Source organism: Rhamphochromis sp. 'chilingali' (genome assembly GCF_963969265.1).
Source record: "Rhamphochromis sp. 'chilingali' genome assembly, chromosome: 7".
NCBI lineage: Eukaryota > Metazoa > Chordata > Actinopteri > Cichliformes > Cichlidae > Rhamphochromis > Rhamphochromis sp. 'chilingali'.
The window spans coordinates 21,805,989-21,833,007 of NC_137934.1; the positions used below are offsets into that span (position 1 = coordinate 21,805,989).

Below are 27,019 nucleotides of genomic sequence, written 5' to 3' on the forward strand. Positions count from 1 at the left end.
ATAGGAGTGTTTGGCATTTGCCAGAGAACACCAAGATTGGCATCTTCGCCACTGGTGACCTGTGCTCTTCACAGATGAAAGTAGGTTCACACTGAGCACATGTGACAGATGTGACAGAGTCTGGAGACACCGTGGAGAATGTTCTGCTGCCTGCTTGTGTCAGCAGTTCCTGCAAGACAAAGCATTGATGCTATGGACTGGCCCGCCCGTTCCCCCAGACCTGAATCCAAGTGGACATATCTGGGACATCATGTCCCGCCTGATCCAGGAGTTGGCAGATGCTTTAGTCCAGGACTTGGGAGAAGATCCCTCAACAGATAATCCATCATCTCATCAGGAGCATACCCAAGCATTGTAAGGAGGTCATACAGGCACGTGGAGGCCACGCACACTACTGAGCCTCATTTTGGCATGTTTTAAGGGCATTACATCAAAGTTGGATCAGCCTGCAGTGTGGTTTTTTTTTTTTCAATTTTAATTTTGAGCGTGACTCACAATATGGACCTCCATGGGTTGCTAAATTTGATTTCCATTGATAAATTTTGTGTGATTTTTTTGTCAGCACATTCAACTATCTGAAGAAACAAAGTATTTAATATAAATTATTCATTCATTCTCATCTGGGATGTCGTGTGTATATAAGGATTTTTATATCTATCTACATTTTAACAGTTTCACAGACACAAGGAGGTAAAATTGCTCATATCAAAGAAAAACAAAAACAAATATTTGAGAAAAGGCAGAAAAATAGACAATTTAAAAATGCATATAAAAAACAAATTTTCACATGGCAGAAATATACTTTTTTTTAAATCTCGATGATCCCCGCATGTGTGCCTACACTTATCCTGTCTGAACTGCAGTCACAGTAAATCCCATCTCTGACTCCCCCTCTCTGATTGGAAGATGGGTCGTTGTAATGTTTTTTATTTTTGGCATTTCCATGTTTGCCAGTCTGTGTAAAAGTTAGCACAAAACAAAGATATGAGTAAAATACATTAAATAATACAACGTCAAAGTTAATGTTTTCAACTTGTCGTTTTTTTGTTTTTTTTTTAATTAACCAGCCATTTTTCTAGAATAACAAACCTGCCCCCCCATCCCCCACCCCACCCCGCGAAACCCCCCAAAACAAAACAACCAAACATAAAAACTTGCAGAAGTGATTGGAGCATACTTGGATTTCTCTAATTGTCATCTTTGCAGAAATAAAGCAAATTTTCCATAAACATGTTTTTGTAATTTGTCTGTAATTATGTTTCTAAAATTCCGTGCAGTGTCTGTAGAAGTAGAAGTGGTAGTCTGTGAAGAGCGCCCCTGCGTATTGATAGTTGGTACTGCAGTCTGCTTGACCCTGAAGAAAGATATTGATAAGCATATACATTATTATAGCCCAACAGTCTGTAGGATCCATGTTTCTGTGAAAATATTTATATAAATAACATCAATAATGAAAATTTCTATGACAGGCAACATAAAATAAAATGTTTTTATAACACTAATGTTTCCATCAATGTTCTTAGTAAAAGTGAGGATTGTTTAAATAGTGTTTTCATGTTCATGCAGCAAGAAGAGGACTGTGTGTCTTTAAGGTTTCATAACCAGTGAAATGTAGGTCTTTTATAGAAGAAAAATTTATAATTTTTGGTTTCTTACAGCCACTGTTGAGCGGAAGTGATACCAGCTTTGATAAAGGCGAGCCACATGAAGAGGCCATTCATGTTCCCCCTGCCGAAAAAAGGCCAAAAAAGGTCAGTTACTATTTATTCAGCAAAACCTCTAATTTTCAATGGAAACAGTAAAAAAATGTCACATTAAGGTCAGAAAAACAATTATTTGAAGCTAATTCTGAATGAATGTTATCATGATCACTTCTTTGCTCATTTGGGGAATTAGCCCATAAAAGTGAAAAATGGCCATACCTACTCAGATAGCAATTAAGAGCCTGGTTGCTGCAACTCATCTGCCAGTTCTCCTCCTTGACAAGTGTAGCATGGGCCACAGATGCCCACACTACACTTGTCATGAACCATAAGAAGTCTGGCTTGTGACATTTGGGCCAATTGATACCGAAGTGCTAAAAGTACCCCAGATTTTATATGTTTGTAAGATTGGAAGGAATATTAGTAAAATTCTCATTTTGTCTTAAGAAGATAAGCCAAACTCATCACTTCATATTAGAAGAAAGAAAAAGGCTTCAAACTTCCCCAAATGAACTAAATTCATTCCCAAAGTTAGAAGTTCGAAATTATTCTGAATTATTGATGAAGCTTTACTTAATTTTTGAGAATAATTAAATGGTTTTTGATAAATATAATATAGTTTTTAAGAGACTTAGTATTTAACTTTAAAACAAGGGCAAAATCAAACGATTTCTACAGCTGGGTTGATTTTCATCAGTGCTGCCCTTGATAATTACTTTGACAAGGCTGAAAATTCACTCAAAGTAAGTTTCACAGATCCAGATAAGTTTATTTCTTCTTTTTTATTCCAGAATCAGGACTGATTCATTTCATGCCTCAAAACTCACTTAGTAGAAAGAAAACCTCGACATAAATGTAAACGTATGACAAAGTATTCGTATGTTTGGTCTTCTGGACAGTCCTCTGTATATCAAGGTTTAAGTGTTACTGTGATTAGCATGTTGTCATCCCACTGTGAAGAAAACCTGCCACACATTCATTATTCATCAGTGATTGGCCCACACTTCCTGCATTATTAACTGCCACAGTGACTGAGTTAGTGAACTGGAACCTCAGCGACCCTCAAAACAAATTTCTGTCTAACTGCCGAACAACCCAGGCCTGATAAATGGAAGAAAACTGATGAATGGGTGGATTGATTTTGACCAGCAATGTAACAAAAAAAACGATGAAAAATGATCCATTAATTTGCATCTTCACACAGGCTTTTGTGTTTTAATACACAGCGTCACAGTAAACAATTAGATATTAAACACATTTCTGTATTGTCTCATATTTATAACATAGACATAGTAAACAATAATTTATATATATATATATATATATATATATATATATATATATATATATATATATATATATATATATATATATATATATATATATATATATATATATATATATATATATATATTTAATTTTCATGAATTAGAGCACACCATTCTACTTTTTTATTTTTTTTTTAAGTTCCAAAGTCTGGATGAATTTAATCTATTAAAACATTTTTTTCAAATTTCATGTAAATGATAAGAAGTTATACTTAATATTGACTTATATTCTTAAAGATGAAAAAGCCTTAAATTAATGAAAAACAACGAGGAGATTCCCTTATTTTAAAAATGGCATTTATGTTCTAAAGAAGATAAAAGCTCAGATTACAAATAAAGAAAAACCCTGTTAATTATCCTATTGTTTTGTGTGAAGCTTTTACATTTACATTTATACTTGCATGCTGTATATAAGTGACGTTTAGGGAAACAGATTATTGATTCTGACCTGTGTATTTGATGGGTATCTGCTGTCAGACACAGCGCTGATATCCAGCTGAGCAGAACAGACTGTGGACTCATCAAAATTGCACAGATGGACTACCAACTCCTCTGTAGAGCTACATAAACCAGACACAGATTTATATACACAAACAGAAAATAACATTTATGTCAATTTATTTCAATGTCGCATGTAAATTGGCATTTGAAAATCTAAAGTGTCATTCCAACATTAGCAGATAAAAAGGGAATAGATTAAGCTTAAATATAAATAATAAGAATAAGAATAACAAGAATAATAATATTAATAATACATGTTTTAATAGCATGTGTGAGTATATTAGGATACTTACTTCATGAGCAGGGTTACTTTCATGTTGACAGGAACAAACTCACTGACAGGAACTCTGAAGATGTATCGACTGGGGCTTAAAGGAAACAACAGAAGTATAACGTTATTTATTTTTACTACATATTTAATTAATAGCACGAGGTAGCATGTATCATTACTGAGGACCTGCCAAAATTTAATTGAGATTTTACTGGCATTTAAGATTAAAGGTCTTTTTGACTTTGACATCGACATCCACTCCACATGCACAGTCAAGCATTACTGCAGCCTGTTTTCTTAAAATATCATTTAAGTTTATATGATTTACATAAATGTAAATCACGCAGAACTTTACTGTCTCAAGTTTAAATCTCTCTTACAACAAACTACCTTTTCACAGTCTTCTCACTCTTTTTACAAAAGTGTCTCCTTGATAAAGATCTAAGAAGGACGTCCAGTAGATGGAGACAGTTACATCACAAAGGTGTGAAAACTTTCACTGTGGAACTATTTTGCAATAATTGAGTCTATATAAAGACATTTAACGTAGTGCTTTAGAAGAGAGTGACATGACTCTCAAAGAATCCTATAGTGAACTTTATGGGAGAACTCTCCAACAGCAAAGGTAATAATAAGAGCATTTTATTTGTGCATGCTTTTTAAGGCACTCAGGGACACCTTACAAGCAATTATATACCAAAATCACAAGCATTACAGATAAAATAACAGTTGGCAAGCGCCATAGAAATAAAATGTTGACATAGGAAAACCTCAGCAGATTTTTTACAACTTGCTGGTGATAGAAGTATAACAAGGAACTCCTTAAAATTAAAATTTACGAGATTTGAAATTAAATTTTGCTAGTGGTTCTCTACATGTTCATATTCATATTCCGTGACCACTGAAAATAAAGGCAATAGTTAAAATGACAGCTCAAAGGTGTAGAGTGGCCAAAGAAGATTTTGGGAGTGCATTCTTTCTTTGTTACGCCCACGATCCACACAAAGAATAAACAAGGGCCACCAATTTGCCCACGAGCTGCACTTGGAGAGCCATGGGCTTAGGATGAGATTTAACCCATAAATGTTTGATATTGGGACAAAGTCCACTTTATTTGGCTCTCATGGTGAATCTGGTTATTTAACAAGCTCGCAAAAGCTGAAACACCCTTTTTACAGCAGTGTTATCAAATGAAGAATATACTAAACAGTCTATAACCTGCATACAATCACAGTGTGTTTATGTTCGCTTTCTCTACTTACCCACATTCGTCTCTTAGGCAGTATTTTCTGTCAATCACCAGCTGGCTTTCTTTGATCGTGATAGAGTGGATAGTGGTGTTCGTCCCTGATAGAAACAGAAAAACAGATGTATAATTTTTTTTTTTTTTTTTAAAGAAAAAGAACAAAGAAAATCATAGGAGCATTACTGGTGTCACTCAGACTGCAGTTCTCATGCAAGTAAATGATGATAAATGAAAAATTATGAAATTTATGACCAGAAACAGCATCAAAAATCCAAGTCCAGGAATTCAAGGTTCAAGTTTAACATGTAATAAACATCCTTTATTTTAGTGGACTAGAAACATTAGGCAATGCATCATCTTCCCTGTGACCCAGTATATACTGCTGCTACATGCACTTATGAAACCTCATGCCAATCAGGTTCAGATCAGGCAGGGCACTCACACTCCAAGTCTCACTGTTATTGCCCAAAAGACTGTTCCCCAACCCAAAACCACAAGGAATGTCATGGACATCAAGAAAGGGGAGGAGAGAGAGGAGGCTACATGTGGGCAAATAATGTAAAAAATGGCTCCTAGGAACATTTGGTGTTGTTCTTACTCTAGTTCTTACATTAAGTTACATATTGCAGCAATAGATGGCAGAAGAGCAACCACCGCCCAAACACTGTGGACCCACGAATTGGTTTTATATTGGTTTTCTGGGTATATTTTTTGGCTTTTTCTCTGCTCATTTTTGCTGTGTAAGATTATAACTTTCAAGGATTTGGCTTCCTTCCTATTCTAGTACATCTACATGGAAGAGAGATAAACGCATTGTGGCCAGCCTCTCTCCTCTCAAGATTAGCATAAAAAAGCATAAAAAATCCAGTTATTTACTAAATGCATGGATTAGAGGCGAGCTGCTGATAACATTGGGACTGAAGGAGGAGGGCTTGACGGCTAGGCCACGCAACCAAGCAGGCCTTCAGAGGGAACACGATCGGCATCAGCGGGACTGAAAAGCAGCTGGAGCTGGGAGGGTCTCCTCCCTGACTCCATCCAAGCTCTGTTTGCCTTCTAAGTAATACTGATAGGATCAGAAACCCGAACTATTTAAACAGATGTCCCTATAGCCAGTTTTGGCAACTGAAGATTGATCCACCAAGGCATCTGCTTACAATCAGTCCACAAAGTATTAAACCCCTATGGCTCCTCCTGTGGGACCAGAGGAGGATTGAGCCATTTGGTGCATTCATGCTGAACCCAGAGGAGTTGCATGCATTAAGACCCGGTGTGCTCTGAAACCGAGCTCTCGCCCACTGCCAGGCCCAGGCCTAGGCTGGGGTACTAGTATCTCTGGTCGAGGTGAGGCTTCATGAATCCTTGTTGAAGGATCTTTTGAATAACACTTTGTTTTTCCCTTCTAAGTTAAAATCAGTCAAAGATCTCTCAATAACTTTAATATATGAATTGAAACTATATAAAATTTTACTCACAGTCTCCAGCACTTTTCAGTTGTCCATAAAAATCTTCAATGTTTTTTTCTGAGGAGCAGAAATATCAAATGGTGAACCAAAAATCAGTTATGATGAAATTTTCTTTTAACGTAAGCAAGAACTAGAGAGTGAAATGACTTTACCTTTCATAACAGGTATTTCTGTTGATTTGGAGATGTTGATGTTTGAGTTAGTGGTTCCCTCTGTTGATGAAGGGCAGCAGTACACCTTATCACAGTATAGCAGATCACAGAAGTCCACAGCAGGGGGCCAGAGGCCAGGACTACCAGTTGGCAGGACTGGAAGAGATTTATCGTATTATTACTTTGTTTTCTCTGTTGCCACTGCTATTGGAATTCAGAAGCACTGAAAAAGCTCTGAAATAATTTAATCCGAGTATTTAGGTGAGTGTATTTAGGTCTCTATCTGATCTCTAAATGCTTATAATACTATTTACACCATTATTTGTCTTTGTCCTTTTGGCTTTAGACTCAGTGTTAAAAGGCATAACATTACCTGTGCTGGTCCATGATGAGGTTTTCAGAGGAGTCCCAGTAGTATTACTAACACACAAAAACATAAAACTTGTTGGTTAACATAACAATAATAATGGAGACAAGCTAACAAGTACTACATTTCAGAACTTTTTAGCACCCTTCATTTTCATTTGTCATTTCAAGGGGTAAATAATGCTGGAGCTTGCCAAACAAACAAACTTTGACACTTAAAAATAGTCCAAGTCCAATAAAATGATCAGTGTGGCTGTCTCCCCTGGTGCTATAATAAAGTCTGGATATTTAGGATTTTTTTTTGCTTTACAAAGTGAAGTAGAGTTATCAGGAAGCTAGCCAACTAATAGAAATTTGAAGATGATATATTACGTTCTGACCAAAATATGTATAAAATAACTAAACTGTACAGCATTTCTGTGACGATGGACATAAATGAAGACAAAAAACAAAATACCAGTTATGTTTGGAGGGTTAGTTAAGGGCCATTTCACACATGAGGCTACCTGGTGGCTACGGAACAATGGCAAGGCTAACGTAAGAGAAGAGGGTAGACTTCTTCTCAATAAATGTCCATATTGAGACAAATGTCATCATATAGCATAAATGCATCAAAAACAATCAGAACAGCCAAGAGAATCTCACGCGAATCTCTGAGATGACCTATCTACAACAAGAGGATAGTTATTGATCTGTTATGGTGTGGTTTCCATTACTTTCTCTGTGAAAGTTCTAAAATCCACTGGAAGTTTAACCAGCCTGAGAATGATTCTTTTGGAAGTATTCAAATAAATGCACAGTAGGTTTCAAACAAACAAAAACAAAAATGCCCTGCACATGACGTGACCAGGGGGAGGGGGCTAGCAAAAAATGTTTGGGAACCACTGCCTTAGTGTATCTGAAACAACATATGTAATGATGGTGATCTGGAACTGTTTCAGTGACGAGGAATCACTATGAAAGCTGTTATTGTTTACCTGTTTCCAGGAATGGTTCCAAAATCTTCCTCCTTCACGTTAACTAGGTATAGAGTGGTGATGGAGATGACACTGCACACACAAACACATTACAAAATAGAATTTCTTTCTTTCTTAATTTAACATATCATTTCTAAGTGACATCATATCTCACCAGAAAGCCATAGTGGCCAGCAGAGCGAAGACGCTTATCTGGAAGACTTTATGCCGCAGGCACCGACTGTATTTGTGACTTTTCTCCTCCCTTTGCACTTTTTCAGTCTTACATGCATCAGGTATTGATATTGTCGACATGCTGCTGTGTTTCTGAGGTCTCCTGTTAGAAATAACATAAACACTGCTTCATTTTCAAATCACAGAATAAATTTTCCCAAAAAAAGGAAGAAAATTAAAACTCTACTCCTGCTCCTGAAATCCATCCCTCCACATGCTTCTTGAAGGATGGAAGATAGAGCTCCTTCAAGATTATAACAATAAACTATATTTATTTGAATAGTGATGAGTCTATCCATGACATTTAGCAAAGTTAAGAGGTTATTTTGTACAGAGGTGAACGACAGTCCTTCAACTTTCTACAGGGATATCGGCTTAAGGTACTATATACATTTCTTAAGATGCGTTTCAACTAGCCCAAGATAAGACCTAAAGCTATAGTAACTGATCCCTTGGATGTTATATCATCTGTTACCTGTGGTGATTTCTTGTCTATTAATGCCTTTCAGTGTTACCCACAGTAGCCTTCAGAATCTCAGTTGTCCTTGACCTGTGCTTTGCACTGATATAGTACAGTAATGTTGCAATAAAGACTTCATGAGTCATTTTCCATGGTGCTATATACTTTGTAGTAGGACTCTGCCTTTAGACATAACCATAATGGAGTTATTTTAAGAGAAATTATGAAATGCATCCTTTTAAATATTAGATTTCCTTTAAAGGATGCCATTTTTTTTTTTTTTTTTTTTTTTTTTTTTAATGACATCAGAAACAGCAGTATGCGACATTACGTGATGGCAGAGCTTCAGTTCATCCTTTGTCATTTTTTTTTTTTTTTTTTTTTTTTTTTTAATAAATAGGACAGGGGGAATGAATGAGAGAGAGAGGGGGAGAGAAAGAAAGAAAACCAAAGGGGAGAAGAGACGGTGAGAAGGGGGGGAAGAGAGAGAAAAAAAAAAAAAACTCCTGGGTCACCTGTATGGAGAGAAAAAAAAAAAAAAAAACAAACAAACAAAAACAAACAGAGGAGACAGCAAACAACAAAGAGCAACATAATAATAGAGAAAACAAAGCACCATCACAATAAACTAGCTAGTCATAGATATCAGTATTTACTAAGTAATAAACGATATTGTGCAGCACGCAAGATAGACAGCGCACAGTGTGCTTTGAGGCAGCAGCCAAGAAAGCTTTAGTCCGCGTCTGTGAATACCCATGTGTGCATACCTGTGTGGATCAGCATGCTTGCATTCCAAAGGTTTCTCCATGTAATGATCTGCTAGGGAGTGTGGGGGGGCCACAGCCCCGTCCTCCAGGGTGTGAAGCGGGTATGGAGGAGATCAAAACTCCAGACATCCAGAGGCCCCCAGAACACAAGAGACCAAGGAAGACCAACAGAGGGGCAGCCGCGCCACTGTTCCAGTAAGAGCTGAGGAGAGTCCCAGATGAGGGCTCACTCAGCAGCCGCGGAGCAGAAGTCAGGGGGAGTTGCAGTGACGCGCCCGTGAGCTCCGCCGGCCCCCAGCTGCGCCTGAGTGACCGAGCCCCAGGCCGAGAGGTCGGGGGCACCCCACCTCCAAAGGGGCCCGAGCGAGCCCCAGGCCCCAGGCCCCGACAAGCGGCCGCCAAGGAGTGAGCCGGTGTGCACCCGGACGCCCACCCCCAGACACAAAGAACCACCAACACACCGACACCTGAGGGAGTCCGCCACCGGCAGGGGAAGTGGTGGTGGGTGGAGATAGGCCTCCAAACCTTGGAGGGCCTGAGGTGTCCCCAGAGAGGTGGCGTCTGATACCCAACCTGACATATAGACACAGACATACAGGCACACACAGACACAAACATCCATTCCCACCCTCATGCTCTCATATGCACTCACTCCACACTCAACCAACGTGGAGACAGACATAAAGAGACGCTGTACACACAATCACACTCCCCAAGCGTACTCTACAAACCGGGTCTAGGTACCCTTGCCCCTGGAGGGGGGAATTGCACCCAGACCCAGGTGGTGTTACCCTTTTCCCTGCGGTGGGGAGAGGCAGACCACCCCGACTCCGCAGCAGCAGGGAGGCCCCACACCCCAGACCGCAGTCGGACGGCCAACTCCTCCTACTAGCCCTCCCGCTCCAGCAGGCCGCAGAGAATGGGGGTGGGAGAAGACTCCAAACCTCCCTCCACCCGCTCATTGTAGTGTTGATGCATATGTGTTCTAAGGTGCAATTAAAACCCAGGAGGGCATGGAGCTACCTGCCAAGGAGCAGCAGGTAAGCGCATAGTCCCTCCTGCTAACCCTCAATGACTAAGTGTATTTAAAATTGAGAGGTGGGCAACGACGTCAGGGGTGAGGTATACACCCTGATGGTGATTTGGACTCCGTGATTGTGCCCACCCCCAAGATCCTATATGTATGTGTAATGAGAGTGTGAATAATGTGAATGTCTAAGTTGTGGGATAAAATTGAGGCAGAGGCAGCCAGAAGGGGACAGGGGGGGGGGGGGGGGGGTAGCCTCCTCTGCACCCTGGTGACATACCCCCACTCCAAGGCCCTGCATGTGTGGGTGGTTGTGGAGGAGCGGGAAGAGGGAGGCAGCTGGAGATGGGGAGGGAAGGAAGGGAGGGGCAGGTAACCCCTCCCTGGGGCCAGCTCCCCCGCTGACCCCAGTAGGCACTCCCACCCTCCGCGACCCGCCAGGGAAGGGGGGCCCAGGCCCATCAGACCGGGGCCCAGTGCAGTAGCGCCCCCCGGCTCCGCAGAGCCCTGGACAGTCCACCCAACCCCACCACAGAGAAAACTGCACCCACCCCACCAACCACACATCTTCCAGACTACATAAGACGGTAAACGCCCAGGCTGAGATCTTCCTCCACCTCTCCTGTATCTCCCCCTCCTGCAGAGAGTTCCTGAGAGAAGAAAGCTCCTGCAAGATGTGACCATCCCCCCCACCAGTTGAAGAGCCCCCCAGGCGGCTCGATGCACCGGCGGCACCCTGCTCCAGGGCCGGGCCCCCATGCACCCACCCGCCCACAACCCCGGCAACACACCAACCAGGACCCGAGCCCCCGATGGATGCCATTTTATGATATTGTAATATTCTGTTTTGATCCATTTTAGCATTCAACAACTTGTGAAATTGAACTCATAAATGTAACAGTTAAGAAGGTTTGCTAAGACAAACCCTTTCACTTAGTTGAATGGAAAAGGTTTGCTTGACATTTTTGCAAATGTGTTAAAAATAAAGAATACAATTATTACAAGTACATACATAACAATCAAAATTTAGCTCAAGTGCATCATGTTTCCTCTGATAATCTGTCAGATGTTTCTGTAAGTCATTTGGAGTCCACCTGTGGTCCAAGAAATTGTTTGTAGACCTCTGAGATAGGATTGTAACTAGGCACAGATATGGGAATTGGTACAGAGAAAGGTCTGCAACACTGAAATCTCCAGTGAACACAGCGGCCTCCATCATTCAAAAACAGAAGAAGTTTGGAACCAACAGGATTCTTCCTAGAGCTGACCACCAGCCAGTCTAAGTAATTGGCTTAGAAGGACCTTAGTCAGGGAGGTGACCAAGAACTCAAGGGTCACTCTGACAGAGAGCCTTTGTTGCTCTGTGGAGAGAGGAAAACCTTCCAGAAGGACAATCATTTCTGCAGCTCCCACCAATGATGATGAGTGGCCAGACAGAATCCACTCCTCAGTAAATGGCACCTGAAGGATGTTCAGACCATGAAAAACAAAATTCTCTTTGACTTGAATGCCAAGTGTTTTCTGGAATAAACCAGGCACTGCTTATTACCTGGCCAAAACCATCTCTACTGTAGTGGTGGCAGCGTAATGCTGCAGAGATGTTTTTCAGCAGCAGGAAGCGGGACACTAGAAAGGAGTAATGAAAAGATGAATGCACTGTATAGAGAATTGGTGAAAACCTGCTCTAGATCACTCTGGACCTTGGACTGGGGTGAAGGGTCATCTTCCAACTGGACAGCGACCCTAAGCACAGAGCCAAGATAACAAAGGAGCGGCCTCAGGACCACTCTGTGAAAGTCCTGGCCGAGCCAGCGCCCGACTTGAACCTCATTAAATATTTCTGAAGAAATCAGAAAATGTGCACCAACACTCCCCATCCAACCTGATGAAACTTGAGAGGTTCTACAAAGAAGAATGGCAGAACTGCCTAAATATAGGCGTGCAAAGATTGTCCCATCATACTCAAAAATACTTGTCAGCCATTTTACGCTACTCTTTCAAGAATTCTTGAAATAGAAAGACGACTTCAATTTAAGACTGAAGAATTCACTTGGATGAGTGACAAAACATTTCTCCCACTGAAAACGCAACATCCAGATGAACAAAATGAAATTTCAGGCATTTCCTTACCTGGATGATTGGGCATGCATCAAAAAATTTCTTGGGTTAACTCTGCCTAATATTAGATTTTGTTTGATCATCTGAAACATCTGTGAACAAGTGTGGCAAATATGCTGAAACTAAGAAATCAGGAAGGGGTCAAATGCTTTCTCATACCACTGGAAGTGGTTCTTCCATGGCTAGGGCTGTTCTCCCTGATAGACACAGCATTTGGTGATGTGCATGGCTTCAAGACTTCAGACTGTCATCAACTGCAAAATATCTTTATCGAAGCAGAACAATCCTTATCGGTTTGAGCCTCACAAAATGAAAACTGTGTATGAAAGCAGCTTAACACAGTTTTGTTGAATCTCCCAAACCTGAATTCTTCACACAAGAAGTGTGTGAAAAAGTGTCATTCTCTGAATACATATGGATGTAACTAAGTGATAGATGGATGAAGGTAAATACCCAGTGGATCGTAGACTACCCGTCAGACTCTTCAGCTTTGCCAGTCGACGGTTCCAGACCTCAAGTTCGTTGATACGAGTTTCCAGGTTGTCAGTGAGCTTTGACAGCTGCTGCACTGCGCCCACATTTTCCATGAAGATCTGCTCCTGGAAGAGGAGAGGGAGGGCATTAGTGCTGGTTGCTAAGATCACTGCAGGATGTAGTTGTCAGGCAACCATTATACTTTCAAAATGTTATCTTAAATGTTTCTTCTAATGACAACCATTTTTTTCCTTGTGTTGTGTGTGCATGCAACCAATGTAAGATTTGAAAATCACTAAAGTAACCTAAATTTGGTTGTATTTGAAGAGTAGCATAAATGTAGAGTATCAGTAAAAAAACAAAACACACACACACACACACGCACACACACACACACACACACACACACACACACACACACACACACACACACACACACACACACACACACACACACACACACACATATATATATATATATATTAGGGGTGCAACAATACACAAAATTCATATGTAAGCACTTCTTACCTTGTCCACCATGAGGAAGTTATTAATTTTCTCTCCGTCAGAACAGATGACATCTCCAACATCTTTCACTGCAGAAGGCAGCAGCTCTTTCACCTCCTGAGCTATAATACCTTAATATCAGAAGACACATGGATAAATATAGTATATATATTTTATATATATATATATATTGATATATTTTTCATATTATTTTGTTATAGTATTAAAATCCATATTTTTGGGGGTAAATTTACTGGTGTATAGAGCTTGACCCAAGACTAGACGACTGGCTACCCAAAGGGTTGCTTCATAAAGTGTCTCATGACATGAAGATGGTCACCCAAATGTTGTGTTCTTATCACCACATTGTTGTCATCTTGTCACCAAATGTGTGCATGGTGAATGCAGTTGTAAGGTCACAATTTGGTGCTCAATTGATTTGCCAAATATATAAATATATATAAATATTGTGGGATTTGTACAAAATATTTATAGACACCATATTGATGTTGGCACTCGCAATGCCCTAGGCAATGTTTATGCAACGTTTCATCAAGATTGGGCCACTCGTCTCAGAGGAGAATAGAAAGATTCAAACATATGGTATGATCAGCATGATGAATTGCAGCACCTGTCTGGTGGGTGTGGTCTATTCCCATTTTGGAAGCAAACTCTGGTTTATAATCAAACTCGACTATCTTCATCTGATTAATTCTCTTCAGCTGCTGCTCAGAGTTGACCTAATAAGCAAAAAGAGGAACACATTTTTGGTCATTTTTAATGTGTAAAGTCAGAGGGACAATAGGACAAACAGAATTCAGCTGAACCACTGAATAAATGCCAAAGATATCAGTGGTGGTCTTTAAGACATTGCCTTTTTTAATTATACTAAAACTACTTAACTGTCGATTCAGATTCTACAGATTTCTGTGCTGATGTAGATACTACTACAGAAGACTAGAGAGTCGAACATCAACCACAAATGAAAAAGCTACCTGCTACAAATGGACAAAACTCATCATTTAGATATTCAGATAATGAAATTTTTTTCACCTGCTGTATGTTCTCCTTAGCGCGACAGTCAGATGGCTGCATGATGGTGCCCATCACTTTGGCATTACCGCAGACAACCAGTGCCTCATCAGGGGAGTCGGTGTTGATGCCCACCCGACCCTGACACACCAAATCTTCTTGCACCACTCCGCGCTGCCACATTGTGTCCCCATCCGTCTCAAACTGACCAGGGTTAGACGCCTGTGGCAAAGATTTATTTATTTTTAATGGAATCTTAAACTTTTTAATACAGTCATTGAGTTATTGGTTTATCAATTTTTGGTTCATAGATGTATTTTTTTACCCTGACAATAATCTTCTCCGACACCAAAGCTGTCAGGGGAAAACTCTCATCTTTGACTACAGCATACAGACCAACCACCATCTGAAAATACCTGAATAAGCACAAACAATTATTATTGTTATCTACTGCTGTTATGCCTTCATTAATTTTTTTATATTTATACATTTACAAACCTCTGGTCAGGGTTTGGTTTGCCTTTTTTTCGCATGTTGTTGGCCGTCGTCTCGCTGAAGTGCAGTCGGCCAAGTGTTACTCTGGTTATTTTGCCACCGGGTAGACTGACCCTGGAAGTTTTGATAGCATTATGTTTAAAATGCTGTATTTGCCACATTTTTAACTCTATCATCTGCCATTTGGTAGTCTAGATAGCTTGCCAGAGGCTAAATAATTTGACAACAAAGGCCTAAATCAAATCAATCCATACAAGGTCTTCTGCTTATCGAATTCAGGATAAGACAGTTTTGGTCTTGAAAAATGGAGTGTTGGAAAAAAAATGGAATGCTCTAAAATGCTTTTCTCCTTCAACACCCAGCTGCTTTCTTAAACATTGAACTGCTGTACATCATACTGTACTGTCTTCCATGAAGACAATAAGGCTCAAACATTATTCAGGCAAAAGAAAAGCTTTTCTACAGTAGTTAAGTCATATGTATCTGGTCAAAAATATGGACTTTAATACTGTTACATACCTGACTGGATGAAAGGGTTTTTTGCTGCGGTCAGGTTGAGATTGTTCAATGGTCACAAGGTGACTTGGAGTTTCCAGCTTTGATAAGAAGGAGACAAACAAACATTACACAGATGAGTAATGTCGGAAAGCATACTAAGTATTTGCATGTATGAATTGGGTGGACAATACCAAAGTGCTGTCAAAGGATGGTAGGAACAAGATTTTAGACCTGAACACGGCAGAAATGAGCTACAAGAGCTTTGGGGTCCTTAGGGACTAGTAAAGCGCTATATAAATACAGGCCATTTACCATTTACCAAGAGCATCAGTAAGAAGCTTGATGAGAAGGTGGCAAGTGTTATTGTGATTATTTGGAAATCAAATAAATAGAAGATGACCATCAAATGTCCAGTCTGGAGCTCCATGCAAGAGGTTGCCTCATGGATCATAAGAAAGGTGGTGGTTTAGTCCAAAACTACAGGTGAGCAGTGTTGGTCAAGTTACTTGAAAAAAGTAATCAGTAACTAATTACTGATTACTTCCCCCAAAAAGTAATCCTGTTACTTTACTGATTACTTTTTCAAAAGTAATTAATTACTTAGTTACTTAGTTACTTTTTAAAAACACGATTTACAACCTGAAGAGGTGATAAAGCGATAGGTCTTTCAGCCCAATTCTACTTTTTCTACATAATCCATCATACAAAATGTAATCAAATGGAAAGGTCTCTTTTCAAAACTTGTTTTATTAGTTTTAATCTTTTAACTTTATGCATCAAGCAAAAATGTAATTATATGCAACATTCTCTGACTGGAAGAAATTTGTTTAATATTTAAACCTAATTTCTGCACATTCCAGCACAAAAAATAGTTTTTTTGTGTGTGTGTTTACACTCACTCTTTCAAACAGATGCAAGTAAAACACAGCAGAAAATGAATAAAATCAAAGACTAGTGGTCCTTTTGCTCTATTTTCACCTGTAAAGCGGGAGTAGGGTAGGCGGAGGTTTACCCTGGTGCAGGTGTGCCGCAGTTATCAGTGGAAGAATCCACGAGTTTCTCTGTGAGTTTCCCATTACGTCGTAGTGCACTCGGTGCTTGCTTGGAAGTTTAGGGGGTTTTTTTTCGCTGAAAAAGAAGTTTTCTTCCCACGCACAGCGGACACTAATGTTTTTGTCACTTTTTATGGAATCAAACTCAAAATAAGGTCAGTATTTCCACGCTTTAAACGCTGCACGCTCATACTCTCTCCCGCACTCGATATGTTATCCATTGTTGATCTGCACACAGCTGTTGTCACAAACGTGGCACTCGCTTACGTCACTGTCATGAAACATTCTGTTCTGTTTTACCAGGAATGTATTAGTCAAACCAAATCTGCTTTTTACTCTGCTATTGTCTGCTCAAGTGAGAACTCTACCAAGACCCTTTTCTCACTATTCAACTCTTTTAACAGGCCACCTGATTCTCTCCCTGCTCATCTCTATTCATCTAACTTCTGTGATGCTCTAATGCTATTCTTTATTGATAAAATTCATAAAATACACTTAGACCTGGACCCTAATGCTCAATGTAGCTTCTCTGTCCTAACTTCTCCCCCTTCTCACTTCCTCTCTGTTTTTCAACTTCCATCCTTAGCTGATATTGCTGATCTCATCCATAAATCAAAGCCTTCTACCTGCCAGCTCGATCCTATCCCCACTGTCCTCGTCAAAGCCTGCTTACTCCCTCTCCTTCCCCTCATATCTGCTATTATTCACTCTTCACTCACCCTTGGAACTGTTCCTGCTTCCTTCAAAGTTGCTGCTATTACCCCAATTCTGAAAAAAACTGGTCTAGATCCCAACAACTTTAATAATTTTCGTCCTATCTCCAATCTACCATTTCTCTCAAAAATCCTTGAAAAAATAGTTGCTTCACAAGTCCATCTTCACCTAACTGATAATAACCTTTACGAACAGTTCCAGTCTGGCTTTCGTCCTCTACATAGCACTGAAACTGCTCTTATAAAAATAACAAACGACCTTCTTATAGCAGCTGATTCTGGTCTCCTCTCCATCCTTATCCTTCTTGATCTGAGTGCAGCTTTTGACACCATCTCTCATCCCATTCTCCTTAGCAGATTAGCTTCTATTGGTCTCTCTCACACTCCACTAGCCTGGTTTAAATCATACCTATCTGACCGCACTCAGTTCATTCAATTAAAATCCTTCACTTCTCAGCTTTCTCCTTTATCCACTGGGGTGCCCCAGGGATCTGTCCTCGGGCCCCTTCTTTTCATCATCTACCTTCTTCCACTCTGACATATTTTTCGTAAATATAATATTCAGTTCCACTGCTACGCCGATGACACCCAGCTCTATCTCTCTACCAAACCTGACTCTACTCTTCCTCCACCCTCCCTCATCCTCTGTCTAGCTGAACTTAATTCTTGGTTCTCCTCCAACTTTCTTAAACTCAACAGCAATAAATCGGAACTTCTTCTGGTTGGCACTAAACGACTGCTATCCAGAATTAACAATTTCTCTCTCACCATCAATAACTCGCTGGTCCCTATCTCTCCCTCTGTGAAAAGCTTGGGTGTCATTCTCGATAGCACATTATCCTTTAACTCACATATCAATAATATTACACGTGCAGCATATTTCCAACTCCGTAACATTAATCGCCTCCGCCCCTTCCTCACACCTCACGCCACTGCCATTCTCATCCATAATCTTGTTATCTCTAGAACTGACTACTGCAACTCATTATTATTTGGCCTTACACAAAAATCTATCAACAAGCTCCAACGTGTCCAGAACTCTGCTGCCCGTATTATTACTAGGACTTCTTCTACCCACCACATCTCCCCAATCCTGAAGCAACTTCACTGGCTCCCGGTCAAATTTCGCATCCATTTTAAAATAATTCTGTATACATTCAAGGCTATTCATTCTCTCTCTCCACCGTACCTCTCTGACTTATTACAGATGAAGCTCCCATCCCGCTGCCTCAGATCTTCATCTTCTCTTTCTCTCTCTGTTCCCTCTGCTCGTCTGATCACAATGGGAGGGAGGGCCTTTAGCTGCTCTGCCCCTCGACTTTGGAATTCCCTACCCCCGGACCTCAGAAATATTAGTTCATTCTCTCTTTTTAAGTCCACCCTCAAAACTCATCTGTTTAAAATTGCCTATTCTTAAATTTCTGTATGTTTTAACTTTTATCTTCTATTTTTATCATTGTGTATATTTCCAGTTTTTATCTGTTGTACAGTGTCCTTGGGTGCTTTGAAAGGCACTATTTAAATAAAATGTATTATTATTATTATTATTATTATTATTATTATTCTCGCGAAAAAAAAAAACGGTTTTAGTAATGCAGTAACGCAGCATTCCTATGAGAAAGTAATGGTAATCTAATTACCGTTTTTGCAATAGTAATCCCTTACTTTACTCGTTACTTGGAAAAAGTAATCGGATTACAGTAACGCATTACAAGTAACGCGTTACTGCCCATCTCTGCAGGTGAGGAGTTTATTAATGATCTAAAAGCAAAACACCATAATGGACTGAAATCTTGCAGCGCCTGCAAGGTCTTTGGCACTCACTGTGTTTGGCAGAATGGAGGTGGGAACATAATACTTTGAGGCTGTGTTTCTCCTACGGGCACAGGATGACTTCACCCCACTGAAGTTATCTTGTACCCTTAGCCATGTAATGTTCATTGGCCCCTCAATGGAGTTTCACCATTTTCATATAGTATTATTATGCATGTAAACCTCCTTTGATTTAAAACTAATGTTTAATGTCTGCATGATTATTTTTCCTTCTCTAACTGAAAGTAAATCTATACACACCTTTACCCCGAACACTTTTATCTGGAAAAAGTCGATTTCCTGTGGCCCACTGGCCGTTTTGATGTACTGTGGCTCTGCATCCACACCAATGTGAACAGTGACCTGAAAGTGGTTCTTCTTTTGGCAAACAAAGGACTCGTCAGCTGTGGAGTAGTTGAAGCCTTTATCTGTATCAACGTGGTAGGCAGGAGGAGACCTAAAACACAGTGATGCTGGTAAACCATGTTGTAGGTCAAGAAAGGCTATCTTTGCAGTAAGAGACTGGGTTGATCCTTGACTCACAGTGTCTGGTAGTTGCTGTCGTGCAAAGTGCTCCACTGTTCTGGCCTGTACTGTTCCCAAGATAGTAGTTGATAGGATCCCACACCCATTCCACCAACACTTGCAGTGCTCCCCACACCACCATGAGTTCCTTCACCATCAGAGCTGGAGGTGCCAACTCCTGCAGATGGTTCCTCAGACTCAGATCTCCTCCTTTTTTTCCTCTCTAAGGTGCTGAAACAGGAGAAGACAGATTCAAAGCTCCAATGGAGTGCCACAGGGCTTAATCTTAGGTCCACTGCTATTTCCTTTTTACATGCTTCATCTTCGTGGCATTTTTATGCCAATAATATGTACACACACATTTTTATATCAATAACAGTCTTTTGTGTATACCAATAGCAACTGTAGCATACTATATCATGTGACTTAATGGGATTAAATTCTAAATGTCAAAAACTTTCCGCATTTCAACAATAATTTAATATTTATTTTAACTGATTAAACTCCATTCACTTGTTCTGGCTGTCAATCAGTCTAAATTCAAGAATATTTTCTCAGCCTTCTTTTGCAGACTCACTCTGTCATTGCAGAACTGATTTAAAATGTAAGTAATTCAGGACTGTCTCTAAAACACATGCCATGCCTTCTTTATCTTTATGGTTTGGATTGTATCCCATGGTTTCTGTTACCTTGCTGTCAACTTTTAGGACTATTTATTCAGACTGTCATTTACATGATAACAATTCCACCTATTGTAAAATAAAATTACCACATTGTGACATCATAGCGTCATAAAGCTGAATATCTGCTTACCAGGTTTGTAGTGTGGAGGCAGAGCCCAGCATATGGGTTGGAGAGGGTGTGGTTAGATTTGGGAGCAAGCCTGGTCCAGTGCATGCTGTGGTATAGATGTTTGAAGGTGGTAAAGGTGGAGAAGGAGGTGTGGGTGGGGTGTAAGATTGCGAGTATTTCTCTGAACTTAGATAGCGTGATTGTCCAGGTGAGTTATGTGTGTGGTGCTGCTGCAGAGGAGCAGGTGGTCCAGGTGGAGCAAGAGGGGCAGGTGGACTCCCAGACTTGATATAAGTGTTTGTGAGTCCCAAAATACAAAGCTGATCATGAGTCAGCTCGCTGGGGTTGGAGGGGGCAGGCCGTCGACCCTTAAAGTGACAGGAGGAGGAAGCAGCAGATGCATTTGTGGGTTGAAATGCCTCCTGCGTGGTTGGCTGGTTGGACCAATAGGATGACATGTAGCGGAGGTTCCCTGATTAGAGAAGAAAATGTCTTACAAAAGTTTTTTGTTTCATAAATTATTTGCGATAAAACATGATTATTATGAGCCTCAAGTCATTGTTATTTTTATATCTTGAACAATTAGCACAGATGTGCATATGCCTGATGTTTGGGAGGTCTCTTTGCTGGCACAATCATCACAACAAGAGCAACCAGTCACTCACTCCCAAGGTAACAGGTTTGTAGTTTTTTCACACATAACGAGGAAGATTACACTTGTTGGAATTAATAATTTGTACTAGATTATTAGATTACAAGTGAAGAACGCTTCTGCAGACTCAAGGGGCTGTTAAAGTTGTGCGGTGTTGTAATTATTATTTCAGTTATGAATAGCTATAAAGGGGTCACCATGTGTGCTTGATCAGGTTTGCTTTTCAAATGTTAATAAAACCAGTGCTCTTGTCAGCGTGCGGTCTATGGGAGAAAGGAATGTGAAAAAACGAAATTTGTTGTCTCTTAAAATGCAAATATTGCATATAAAAATGCATGTCTGATGTCTGTAAATGGTACCTGGAATCTGTGCAGGTGACCAGGCCTCTGAGCCCGAATCAGGAGGAGACTCAGGCAGCATGCTGGGAGGAAAAAAAACAACATGAAGAGCAATTCTTATTCATATTTAATATAAGTGTTTAATTGTGTTATGCATTTACAGCCTTCCCTTTGGTGATAACAACCAGCTGAACACTGACTTAATGTTTGTTGTCTAACAGAATCTCCTCCAGGGAGAAATGATGATATTCATATTTAGTTCTGCAGCTTCAGGATGAGCTGTTTCATGCAGCAAAATACGAGGAAACCTTCTGCACCTGATAGTGAACTTTGTAACTGAGATATATTCAAATGATTATCAGGCAATTAAAATATTGAAATACAGTCAGGACTTCATTTTATAGACCCTACATCATAACTGTAGGGTCATGACCCTAACAGGAGGAGAACTGAGTTCATGCTGTCAGACAGAAATAAAATCGGATAATTGTACCTCAAAGCCACTCTCAGAAAAATACGCAAAAAAGTACAAAATTAGAGAGGTATTAAAAAAAGGTTCCTATCCACATTAAAGGACATTTCAAATGTTTAAACCTCCCTTTTCACCTCCAAAAGAGCAACAGATGAAAAACATGATCTCAAAGTGTCGATGTGTCTTTGAGGGTGACTCTTACAAGCTGATGGGGTCCACATCGTTGCTGAGGTACTGCTCCAGGATGCTCGTGTCAACCGCGACAGAGCTGTCCAACACACCGCTCACATCCTGACCTGAACACACACACACACACACACACACACACACACACACACACACACACACACACACACACACACACACAGAGGAAATTACAACGACATTTTCACAGTCGTCACAAACACAAACCAAATGTTAAAGAGTTCAGATTTTCACCTCCAGATTTTAATCCTTCCATTACAGTAGTTTTGCATGATCCACAGTTCACAATAAAAGCCATCCTTCCAGCCAGCCTTACAGTTTAAGCCATCTTTCTCTGATTGACAGCCCCTCATAAACAAGCAGAGCTGCGTGGCTGAAATAACCGCATTAGGAATATCTGCTCTCTATGACATCAAACAGATCCAATAGTATTTGAAACTCTGGTGATGTTTATCACAAGTATATGAGCTACATGACAGAAAATAAAGAAAAGCAGAGCAGAGGCATCGTAATAATTTGTTCCATTATTTATCAAAAGTCCCTCTGATATAATCAGTGGTGTTGAATAACATCCAGTTTCACACGTGATAAAGTTCACCTACACACACACTGATCAATAATTTTTGATCTTATCAGCTTTGTGACAATATGGAACTAGATAAGGTACTGTACATGTGGCCAGTTAACCTACTGACAGTTGGTGGGTTTCTATTTTTAGGGTCAGACTAAAAGTGAAGGCTAAAATGAAATGAAACTCACAGACAACAATGAACTGCTCAGATTTTCAGGACTCTTTTAGATCATGGGAATGTTTCTGTAGAAATCCTTAAGAATTTCTGAACTGTCCTTATTGAGGATCTTAACTTCCCAGTAACTCATCCAAACCTTCTTCCAAGCTCATCTTTAGAAGTCCATACAACCCTCTTAATAACAGGTTTATCAAGCGTTCCTGGAACTGTCACATTACCAACCTTAAAGTCACCTCACAAGAGAATTTTATCCTGCTTAAAGACATCAGCACTTTCACCGGAAAATCCTCAACCATCCTTACGGATTCTTACAGCACGACCCACCCCTTAAATCCAAACCTCAGGCTTTCACTCATTCTGTGATATTCGCAGGTGACGTGCTGCTAATGTTAGGAGGATATCCCACCATTGAAGAACTGCTGCAGCGCCTCGTTCTCTCCCAGGACCTGGGCTGGCAGCCGGCTGGCTTCAGGATCCATTCAGCACAGTAGGGGGCGCTGCAGTGGCAGAGCACGGGATGAGGAGAAAGTCCAGCAGAGCTCTTCACACTGAGAATAAACAAAAAGGTAAATTTTTATTGAATTATTATTATTTTTACCAGGACACACAACAACAGGGCGATGATGTTAATAACCGCTGCATGTTGACGATGTTTGTGCAAAGCTTTTTTGGCCCACCGTCCAAGAAGGAGGAAGGGTGCATACAGACTTACATATATGCATGCATCATTATAGTGAGATTAAAGAGACAAAATGTGATCACAACATAAAATACTTGAGGCTGAGCTCAAACTAAAAAGCAGCAAAACTTGAAGCACAGACTGTAAATAACCTGCTTTTTGGAGCGTTTTGGTTGTCGCCATGTTGGTGTTTGGAGCTAGAAATGACTTGACTTGGAAGAGAGGATGCAATGCCACACTAGGAGCTACTGGTGGACTGCTTGGTTAGTGAGCTGCATACATGAATGTTGTGATTGCCATCAAAGACTGAAGAAAAGGCAGATTGTTTACTTGTTTACCACACACATAGATCCTGCCACACAGATTAACCACACAGCAAGGGATTTTAGTTAACTGCACCATTCAGTGTGAAAAGGCAGCTGTGGCTCAGGAGGTAAAGCAAATGACCTGCCAGCAGAAGGTCAGATCCTGAACACCAAATTGCTCTTGATGCTTGTCTGTGTGTGTTTGAGAGACCATTAGGTATAACTGTGTGTCAGTGGGTGAATGTAGTTAAATGTGCTTTAACTGCTTGGGGTAGAAACTCATTTCTTTACATTTAACAAAACACACCATCGTTCCTGACTTTAACCTTTATCTGTATTTGTTGTCTGAATCACAGAAAGCAGTCACGCCACCATCCACGCTATGTTTGCAGATGAACCACAGTCAGGTGGACGTGTCAGTATCTTAGAAAGAACTACTGACTTCTCTTCATTGGCTCCCTGTTATTGAATATGTTACCAAACAGACAGACACCTTCTCTACTTTTAAGATTAAACTTAAAACTTTCCTTTTTGATAAAGCGTTTAGTTAGCGCTGTATCAGGCGATCCTGAATCTGATCTGCATTTAATCATTACTTGTTAGTAATCTCTGGCTCTCTTCCACAGCACGTCTTTGTCCTGTCACCCCCAAATGGTCACGGAAGACCACTGCCCGTACCTGAGCCTGGTTCTGCTTGATGTTATTTCCTGTAAAAAGGGAGTTTTTCCTTCCCACTGTTGCCAAGTGCTCATAGTTTTCTCTGCATTATTGTATAGTCTTTTATAAAAAGCACTGTCAGGTGACTGTTGCTGTGATTAAGTACTGTATAACTGAAATTGAATTGAATTAAAGCTGCCTGCTTTAACCTGTTTTTTGTTTTGAAGATGGACAGCTGCTCCATCTAATCACCTGCAGGGAAAAGGCCTTCTTAGAGAAAGCCTATACACAAATACAGCATACATCCATTTATGATTGCTTTAATTATGTATTTATAATTTCAGTTCATTCATCAACTTACTCTGAAAATGGTTAAAAGCAGAAAAGTGAGAACACACTTGATTTGTTTTTATTGGTAATGCGTGTCTGACGACACCTGCAGTCAATAAATCACCTGAAATGTCCTGTTTAAACAGCTCAGATCTGCTGGGACATGTTTGTTCAAACACACCTGTCTGCAAGATGGCCGCCAGTCAGTGGTGATTTCAGACTTTATCCAAGCTGCTGTCTTCAGGTACAATCCATGTGTAAGGACGGATTCAGTGTTCCATGTTTCAGATCCTCAAAGACTCCCCAAAGTGTCCACTGTTCCTCGTCTTTCTCTGTGTGTGCAGCCGAGGGAAATCCCTCCTTTAAAGAATAAAAATGTTTTCTTGTGGTTGTATGCGGTGCTGTGTGGATTGTCTCTGTCTGTCAGCTGGACTTTGAGCTTTGAACAGGAAGAGGCATTCGCACACCTGACAGAGGCGGACATCCATAAACCAGCCAGTCATATTCTGGAAGCACACGCATGCCGAGTCTCTCTGTAAATGTTGCTGTACTTTCTTTCTCCTCATCACCTCGTGATGTTTCACAAAGCTGAATGAAAGCATCCACACATCAGAGGCTGCTGTTTCTGTCTTTGCTATGCAGAAATTCAAGTTCGCATTTATACATCTGCGAAGCTGAGGGTGTAACGTGTGATTAAGTGGTTCGGTGTGAGTTTCAAACAATTACATTTCTGTACTCTGATGAATATTCCCTCCGACACACCACACGTGATCTGTTTATTGGCTGTTTGGCTTCAAACGTCAGATTCAGACCGCAAAGAGTCGATAATTCAGGGGTTTGTGGGGCGTGGTGGTGGTGTGACTGTACCTGCAGGCAGAAATGTGCCACATATGTAGTTCAGACAAATTTGTCTGAGTTACATAATCTGTAACCTATAGCCTATAACAAAAAGGTATTTTACATGCTTCTCTTTTAAATTTCTCCTGAATAGCCCAGTATCTATTTCCTCATGAGTCATGACACTTTCTCTACTGTCAGTCTGCTACGTTAACTACAGCCCTCTGACTACAGCCACACTTCAGTTGATGACTCTTAAACACTGTTTACCTGTTGTACACATAATGTCAAAGCTGTGATTTCTTCTCATTTTCCTGATAGATTTAGTTCATTTTAGGAATTTTAAAACTATTTAAAAACACAGAGATTTGCAGTAAATTCCCTAAAGAAAGCTGGTTTAAAACATCAAGATTACCATTCAAATTAAATTTCTTTCAGGGAAGATCCAAAACCTCTTCGGTGGTCACCAGCAGGATTTATTTAAAGAAAAACAAAACCGTAAATCTCTGAAATATCATCCTGCTTCTTTTTGTGGAAATAACCTCAAATTTGCAGGAAAATCCTGCAGCTGTGGCTTGGGCTGCCTGCTGATGCTAATACTTAAGCAGTGAGTCCTTGGTCCAGTGTCTGGCTGACCCTCCTTTACTGAATGTTAAAGAATTGAATGTTAAAGAACAGGGAAACCTTCAACCACGCAGTACTTTTGAGCTCATGCTGTGTCATTGTTTGACCAGCAGGTGGCAGCAGAGACTGAACTGTCATCAGTCTGATAATGAAAAAATGGCGTAATGACGTTTTTAACCTAATAAATAATTACATATATAGCAAATGGTTCACATCAGTTGATCAGTGCCTCTCCATCTGGCCAGCAGGTGGTGCTGCAGGACTACAAATTGCTCAGTCAAACTGTGGCTTCACAGGCTGACAAGTCAACCATAAGGAGTCAAACACAAAAAAGTGAACACATGAAGACAATAAAAGAGCAGTTTTGATGCTGCCCTGTAACTGGAAAAGTTTTTCCTAAAGAATTATGATATATGTCACACACAGCCACAACAAAAATATATTCACAGTACGAAAGTGCTTCACAATTTAAAGGAAAGTGACACATTAAAGATATTATAGACGTGTACACACATACGAGTTGTGAAGCAGCCAGTAGTAAAAGACACATTCCCAGAATAAACTAAAATGAGTACGGTGTTTAAGAACAGGCAGGCCTATGAAAACAAGCTTTCACATGATTAAAGCAAACCACAGATTAAACTGAACTGACGTGCTGAGGAATTTAAAACTGCATT

At 40.2% G+C, this 27,019-nt stretch overlaps 1 protein-coding gene across 1 annotated transcript; it reads right to left on the reverse strand.

Annotated features, from left to right (window-relative positions):
- Window positions 1-1,153: 1,153 nt before the first annotated feature.
- myrfl (myelin regulatory factor like) lies at window positions 1,154-25,298 on the reverse strand. Its single transcript, XM_080886756.1, has 24 exons — window positions 25,063-25,298; window positions 23,317-23,458; window positions 22,160-22,253; window positions 21,507-21,568; window positions 20,517-20,967; window positions 19,722-19,934; window positions 19,440-19,635; window positions 15,623-15,699; window positions 15,107-15,217; window positions 14,934-15,024; window positions 14,630-14,830; window positions 14,208-14,316; window positions 13,598-13,707; window positions 13,049-13,194; window positions 8,165-8,326; window positions 8,011-8,082; window positions 7,041-7,087; window positions 6,668-6,823; window positions 6,525-6,572; window positions 5,066-5,150; window positions 3,826-3,900; window positions 3,480-3,591; window positions 1,657-1,728; window positions 1,154-1,354 (listed from the first exon to the last, which is right to left on the reverse strand). Exons 2-24 carry the CDS (start codon window positions 23,387-23,389, stop codon window positions 1,262-1,264), a joined length of 2,856 nt encoding a protein of 951 aa, XP_080742882.1. The 5' UTR covers window positions 23,390-23,458; window positions 25,063-25,298; the 3' UTR covers window positions 1,154-1,261.
- Between the last annotated feature and the right edge of the window lie 1,721 nt (window positions 25,299-27,019).